The sequence below is a fragment of the Apis dorsata genome, unplaced genomic scaffold, assembly GCF_000469605.1.
Source record: "Apis dorsata unplaced genomic scaffold, Apis dorsata 1.3 scaffold_888, whole genome shotgun sequence".
Lineage (NCBI taxonomy): Eukaryota > Metazoa > Arthropoda > Insecta > Hymenoptera > Apidae > Apis > Apis dorsata.
Genome location: NW_006264004.1, coordinates 146,603 through 154,738, shown reverse-complemented (window position 1 = coordinate 154,738; position 8,136 = coordinate 146,603). Strand labels below are relative to the sequence as shown.

General features: G+C 27.3%; 1 protein-coding gene across 1 annotated transcript; it reads left to right on the top strand.

The window, feature by feature from the left end:
- The first annotated feature begins 718 nt into the window (after positions 1 to 718).
- Positions 719 to 5,163, top strand: LOC102670691 (protein FAM98B-like). Its single transcript, XM_006623404.2, has 4 exons — positions 719 to 1,074; positions 1,188 to 1,233; positions 2,298 to 2,597; positions 4,869 to 5,163. Exons 1-4 carry the CDS (start codon positions 1,048 to 1,050, stop codon positions 4,877 to 4,879), a joined length of 384 nt encoding a protein of 127 aa, XP_006623467.1. The 5' UTR covers positions 719 to 1,047; the 3' UTR covers positions 4,880 to 5,163.
- Positions 5,164 to 8,136: the final 2,973 nt, after the last annotated feature.

Sequence of the window (8,136 nt, the reverse complement as noted above, 5' to 3'; positions counted from 1 at the left end):
AACAAAAAATACAAAATAATATAATATAATAGATATATGTTTGATTAAATAGATTTAAAATACTTGTGTGTACTTATGAAGTACTTATGTACTTATGTACTTCATAGAAATATGAAACATATTATTACTTATAATTATAATTTTAATATTTTATTTCAATAATATAAAAAAAATTTAGTAAATATAGAAAATACAATCATATATACAAAAGATAGAAAATAAATGCACATACTTTAATTATGTAGATAGTTAGATACTATAAACTGCATTTACATATATTAACATATACGGTATATTATATTTACATATACAGTAAATATTATATTATAGTAAATATATAATAAATATAGATGTAAATATAAATGTAGATACTATCTACAGAAGATCTACTGGTATATTCATAACATACTTTAGATATAGAAAAAAAGACAACGCATAAAAACATAGAAGTTAGAAACAAAGAGTAAATATACATATTCTGACAGATATAAATCTAAATACTAAAAGTACACTCTTTGTAGATACTCTTGTAGATGTAAATATTTGAGAAAACAAAAAGGCAATGCATAGATAGACAAAAAAAAGGTACTTATCCACAATTGGAGAGACAGAAAAACAATAAAAGAAGAGAGAATATACATACAAAAAAAGAAAGACAAAACAAATTCACACAACAGATAAACTCAGAAATGAAATATACGTACTAAAAGACACAAAAAATGTATGCGGTAAGTAGAAAGAATTGCACGACCCTGTAACGCAATGGCGGCTTCTTCAAAAGATTCACGATCGTCCGTTCAGATTAACCGGCACGAGGATCGTTACATTGGTTACATCGGTAACAAGAGAGAGAGACCCTGAAGAGGGGGTTTGAAGTGCATATACTGATAGTCGGTTGGTAGGGAGATTTTTGTTCCAATAGTGGTGGGACGAAAGTTAGGTGTTACTGAGTACCAGAAGACGAACTGGTGACCGAACGGAGAGAGGCGGAAGGGCGGGGATCTGCGAAGAAAGGCAAGAGCTATAAAAGAGGCACCGGTTCCGACGATGGGCATCAAACACCTCAACATGAAGGTACGTGGTAACACAGGCGTGCGTGAGCCTCTCGATCTTTACGGTGTTCCTTTTATCATCCGTATTTCTCTCCATCTCTATTTTGAAGAATTCACGCGATATTTTCATTACAGGTGTTCGCGATTACGATTCTTTTGGCGCTCGTAGCCACTGCCTATGGTGAGTAGTACCCTAACCTAACCAGTGAACGAAATATGTTATTACGTAGAACACCTGGATGAGTTGAATTCCTGATGAGTCACGTCCAGTAGAAATTTTATCTCAACGTTTCGTATTACTATCTTTATCAGGAAGAGGATTGTATTGATATTATGTGTCATCTGATTCCTGACGATTGGAAAGAGCTTTCCCTCGGAGAAGACGTTAATCGAGTGACGGGTAAAAACGCGCGCACGCTCTCTCAATTTTCACAATCGCTTGCCTTCAATCGTTAATCGAGGCAATATTATACTATATAATACTATGAAATCAAATCATCCATGTACTTGTAATAACCGCGGGGAAGATTTGAAAATAAAAGAAATATAGTTAACAAATAAGTATAGACAATAAATCGTTAGAAATTGATATCTTTTACATGCATGAAACAGAAATAACGGTTCGATTTATTTTAGCATGAGTATTTCGTTCAATGGTATTAAATTTTAAATAATTTTGAAACATAGTGATGTATCATATAAATTTTGATAGCAAAGAATTAAGATAGATACTTTTTAAATAATTTATTCGTACAATATTCACAAACTTTCGTGTAAAAATTATAAATTGACACTTTCCTTGTATAATAACAAACAATAATACAAAATACTATTATCATATTTTAAAATACGAAACATAAATTCTATGTTTCGTATAATATAATTTTTAATAAAACAAATTGACATGTTTATTATTTATATTTTTCATTTGGAATTTATTTATCTATATAAAATTTTATATAAATTTAAAAATTTCATAATTACTTCTTCTCGATATCAAATTCGATATGCAGATTTCTTATTTTTATTAATCAAGGATTAAATATTATCAGAAAAGAATAATCTTTATTGTGAAAATATTTTTCTTCCTTCTATATTTCTAAAAATATTCAATAATGATTTCACATATTTTATCAATCTATTTAACATATTAATCAAAGTTCAATAATTTATAATAAATATCATTACTTTATCAATTTTCATTATTTAGTCAAAAACATTGGATTATTTTGTTTCACTTTACAGCCGGTTACATAAGCAGCGGTTGGTCTGGTGGAGGTGGTGGCTGGAATGGAGGTGGCGGTGGCTGGTCTGGTGGCGGTGGTGGTGGCGGCTGGAAGTACGGAGGTGGTGGAGGTGGAGGCGGAGGTGGCGGAAAAATCATCAAAGTGATCACTGTTAGCGGTGGAGGCGGTGGATGGCCTAGTGGGGGCGGTGGTGGATGGGCTGGAGGTGGTGGCGGATGGCCGAGTGGTGGCAGTGGTGGATGGAAAGGAGGATGGAGCGGTGGTGGTGGTGGATGGAGCGGTGGTGGTGGTGGAGGCGGTGAGTAATTAATATGACTTTTGAAATATTTGTCCAAAATATTAATTCTTTTTTCTTTTTCTTCTTTCTTTTCTTTATTTATCTTATCTTTTTTTTCTTTTTTTTTTAAATGTCAATAAATTTGAAATATCAATGAAAAATATTTGGAGTTAAATAATATATGATAATGAATTTTTAACAATCCTTTTTCTTTGTATTTTTTCTTGTTTTTCTGCGGTTTGATATCAATTTTGAAGTAGGAACTTTGATTGAAATTGTTTGAAATTATCACAAATTTTTCTATGATCTCTTTTTTTTTTGTTTCAATTTTCTTTTTGAAGTAAGAATATTAATCGAAGTTAGTTAGAAGGAATTTTCTGTGATTTTTTTCTTTTTTTTTTCATTCCTCTTCTTTTTTTTCTTAATTTCGATTGATTGAAAATGTTCAAAAAAATTTCTATGATCTTTTTCTTTTTTATTTTTCTTTTTCCTTTTTACTTTGATACTAATTTTAAAGTAAGAATGATTAATCGAAGAAGTTAAAAGTTATAATGAACTTTCTATAACAGCATTTTTTTTTCTCTTCATTTTTCTTTGTTTTTAGTGTACTAATTTGGCAACCATTTTATATCAGTTTGGCAATAACAATATTGAAAATTTGTAAAATTTTAAAAAATATATATAACGAAATGAAAAGCAATGAATCACGAATGATTTTTTGGGGCATGAAAATTACGGTTTGATTTGGAAAGACGGATCTTTGTTTGATAGATTTGTTGAAAGTGTAATGCGTTAATTAGCTGGTTAAACTGGAATTCGAAGGCAAAGGGATTTATTTACATGTTTGTTTATGAGAAATGTTCCTTGATTTAATTTATTAAAATAAGAGAAGATAAATGGAATGATGAATATGAAATGTTAAAAATAGTTAATTAAATATTAAAATAATTATTAGATTTAATTAAATGATGATTCAATGAAATATGAAAGAAATATTAAAAACTTTAATATTTATTCAAAATTGTTGAATTATTAGACAAAAAGTTGTTTTATTTTGCTTTTTTCTATTTTTCTTACTTTAATTTATTTTGAATAAATTTTCTCTTATTTTTTGTAAAAGTAAAAATATTTTTTTTCTTCACGGTAAAAAATCTAAAAATAACTAATAAAATATACGTAATTTTGGCTTGTATTTTTCGCTTATCATTAACCAGAATAATAATATCAAATAAATTTTATTAGACAAATAAAAAATATCTATAGCGTTTATTAAATTTTATAAAAATTAGTATTTTTAAAAACACGTAAAAATAAATGAAACAAATTGAAAATTCATCATCAAATAATTCCATGCAATATTACAATATTTTTATAATTCTTACGGTTTTTTAAAAATATATTTTAAGAATCTAATAGAATTAATTATTAAAATTTATTTTTTCTTAAAAGTAATTTGAAAGTTATTAAAAGTACTATATAATCAAATTTTATGTAAAATAATTTAATAATTTCACGAAACTATTATAAAGTATAATGAATTCGTGATTCATCTTCTTCCCTTCCTCCTCTCTAAGATTGCTATTCGCTTCGAAGATTTATCAATCAAATTATATAAAATTAATCATTCATTCATAAACCATTGTATATTAATATATATAACCGAATAATATGAATATAATTATTTTTTAACCGGAATCAGGTGGAAAGATGAGATATCGGATAAATTACTTGGTTTAGTAATTCGAAATGCAATATCTATATATTTATTCGAAAATGAATGGATCTCGACTAAATTTATAAACGGCATGCCAGTTTAAATGCCAATTAAACTATTTATGTAGAAGATTCGATGCACAAGCCGATAAAAAGTCTGCCAGCTATTTTCCCCTTGAAGAAATGGAAAAATAAAAATTCGGCCGATCTCATTTAAAAACACATTTGTCCATTTCCTCGCGTAAAAACTAAACGTTCGATCTTCCTTCTCAATCTGGGCCTTGATTCCAATTAATTAAGAGACTTTAGATTTTTGATGAAATAACATTACAACGAGAAACAAATTTTCGAAATCGAGTATAATTGGGACGAAGCGACATAACGAACAATCCCACCTGGCTTGTTGAGGTTCCATGCTTTTGATTAAAGGGTGCTTCGCGTTATAAAATAATGGGGAAAAAAACAACGAGGATCATAAAAAACAAAGAGGCTCGTAAACAAAAGCGCGTCACCGGGGCCATCGTCCGATGAAGAAGAGTGTCGTCCCTTCGCGATTAACGCACGAAAAATTCTTTTCAGGCTGGTGGTAAAGGACAAACCGGGGACCAGGCGAATAATTAGAAGGAAATTTTGCTCACCGATCACCACCAGTGCACATCTTGGCTGTAATCACCGATTCTCGGTTCACGAAGAGATAGTCCTGATCCCTCTCCTTACCGATTTTTTTTCTTCTTCTTCTTTTTTTATTCTTGTATGCAAGGAAGAGCATCGCGAACGAATAATGCATCCATAAAGGAAGAAGGCGGAAATAACATGATCGCGACCAAGGAACCGTTTCCATCTCGCGAATTCCGAAATATAAGCACGCAAAAAATAAAAGAGAACAACAGTAGATCCATGGACAGCAAAGAACAAGATCACGCTTCCGAGGTTTCTTTTCTTTCTAGTGATGTGTACGTGTTGAAAGTGAGCTTTGGTTGTACATACGTTGGTAGAGATTGCCAATCCACTTGGAGGCGAGCTTTGGATTTGTTGTCGAATTACACTATCAAGATATGAAAATTGTCTACACCAATGTATCCGTATAAATGTGTTTTCTTTCGATTAAAAATTAAATCTGATGTATTTGATTTATTGAGTTCGTGGAACGTCTTGTGTGAGGGTATGGATATGGGCTATTCTTCGATCAAAATATTTAGCAAATAATATTGTAGATATTGTATATTTAATCCCATATCGTTATAGTATATACATGTATGTAAGATCCAGTTTTCAAGTAAAATGAAATAAAAACGAAAATTGATATGGGAGAAAAAATAATTAACACTGTATAGAATTCTTTTTGTACCTTTATAATTGATTTACACATTTTGAATCAGCAAGAATTAAAAATTTATTGATACACAAAATAGTTTATTTTCTATTTTTATCCCTTTTGTCCAAATTTAAATATTTTAATTAATAAATAAAATATGAATTATTTATTTTTTTTCCTTATCTGAAACAGTATATCGTTTATTTGTAATTAAAATTTCAATTTATGTTTTTCTATTTTGCGTATCTTTTGTTCAAAATTTTTTGAAACTTAAAAATATTATAAAACTTTAAAAATAATAATGAAGAAAATGAAAAGTTATTAGAAAAAAAGAATAGAATATTGAGATATAACGATCAAAATTGAATAAAAATTGTTATAATTGATCAACAAACAATTTTCTTAGAAAAAGAATCGGACTATTAGAAAAAGAAAAAAAGTAATTATAAAATTTGATATTTTTAATAATCTAATTTCATTGTTTCAATTTAATAAAGCATAGGAAAGTATTGAATTTCTATTTTAATTGTTTTTTTTGTATTTATTATAATTTTAAAAAATTATAAAAAAATAAGCAATAAACATTTGTATATATTTAAAGAGTTGTAAAATAAAGAATGAAATTATAATCGAGAAAAAACACTTCTTTTAAGATTTTTTAAAAAAATAAAAAAATCTTTTTCTTATAAAGATATCAAATAAATTATAAAGAAAAAACAAATAATTTTTAAGATTCACAGAAATTCACTTATAAATCAGATAAATATTTTTCATTTCTTGCGTTTTTTTCGTATTTTATATCATCATTTTTTTGTATATTAGGATTTAATAATAAATGATACGAATATGTTGCCATTGTACGCAAAGCGAATACGCGTCTGAAGAACGTGAATTAAATGCATGTTAATTCGTCCGAATTCTGCGAATCTACTTTCGATTTATAAATCTATGCTCATCAAGGGTGAAAATTAAAATCGCTGTGAAACAGTCGTAAACGGCCAGGTCGCGATTATTGCTGAACCAATGGATTTACTATCGTTCCAGCTTGCGGTAATAACATTTTCTCGGTTACGATATTGCAATGGCGTAAATATCATGGGTACGGTATGATTAAAATGATCGACTCGAGGAAAATATCAGCACGGTATGGATATGCGGCCATGAATTTGAAGAGTGTGAATGCAATTGAAAGTAAAATTCTTATGAGATTTTTTGCAATTGAATATTGCATTGAAAATAATTACTTGAGAATAATTTTCGATCAGTGTCCACTAGTGAAAAATAATTCTGAGAGCGATTTTTGCTTAAACATATTTAAAAGACGAAGTTTTTCTTTTAAATGTATTTGCATTTGAAACACTCATGAAACATTCGTGAGATTATTTCTTACTATAGACATGAAACGAAATGTACAGGTTTATTCATAACTTCTAATAAAATTTACTTCCTATAATAAATATCAATAAATTTGATCAAGAAATTTTATGAAGTATTACAATTTTAAAAATATTATTTTAATTGATTTTATAAATTTTTTAAGATATTTTTAAGAATATCTTAAAAAATAATAATCTAAAAAAAAATATATAATCTAAATAAATATAATAATCTAAATAAAAAATAAAAATTTCAAAACCTTTGAAGCATTTCATAAATTAATCAAAAACAATCTTTCGAAGATAAAAATCTATAAAATTAGAAAATACAACTTTCTTCGACTATCAGAAAATAATCATACATTGCGAAGGTCGCAATCATGAAAGTAACAATTATTTTTAAACAATCACTCTCAATTTGTAATCTAAACTTAGCTAAAATTATTCTTTCAAGAGCAACTTTTGACTTATTCTCATTCAATATATTCGCATTTAAACATTTTTTACAAACAGATATTGGATTGAAAATAACCATTGATAGTAACTTTCATTCTCAGTATAATATCCATTTATTTAAAAATACTTTTGAGAAAAACTCTTGAGTTTTATTTTCAAATGAATTCGAGTCTGAATATAATATTTTTAATGGCCGTTATTGTTATTTACTATTTTTGTGACTTGTTGCCTTGAATTATAGATACGAGAAGTAGAACAAGGATTTAATTGTTATAATTTATTAATCATAGTTCAGATTAAATGAATTCTATTTACGTGATATATAATATATTTTTATTCTTTTTATTTCTTTTTCTGTCCTTTTTTTTTATCATTTGTGTTTTCTTCTTGACTAATATCTGAATTTTGATATATTTGAATATTGATATATTTTTTGGAAAACATACATTTTAGAATTTTTGCAATAAATAATTACAAATTAATTATTAGTCAATATAAGTTTGTTAAATACATTTGTAAAATTTTATTCGATGAAAAATTGAAATTACAAATCTATGGAATTAATCCAGAAATATTTATGAGAATGAAAAAAAAATTCATTTTTATTATAATAAAATATTGTAAAAAAATTAGAAGAATAGAATTTTCAGATTTTCAATTTGTATTTATATTATAGATGTATCTTATTTGATTTTAGTAA

What these genes read in the sequence shown, in the direction of transcription:
- LOC102670691 (XM_006623404.2), top strand. Translation starts at nt 1,048, where the DNA reads ATGGGCATCAAACACCTCAACATGAAG. An exon ending in TCAAACACCTCAACATGAAG is followed by an intron (nt 1,075 to 1,187) that starts GTACGTGGTAAC and finishes TTTTCATTACAG; the next exon opens with GTGTTCGCGATTACGATTCT. An exon ending in GCTCGTAGCCACTGCCTATG is followed by an intron (nt 1,234 to 2,297) that starts GTGAGTAGTACC and finishes TTCACTTTACAG; the next exon opens with CCGGTTACATAAGCAGCGGT.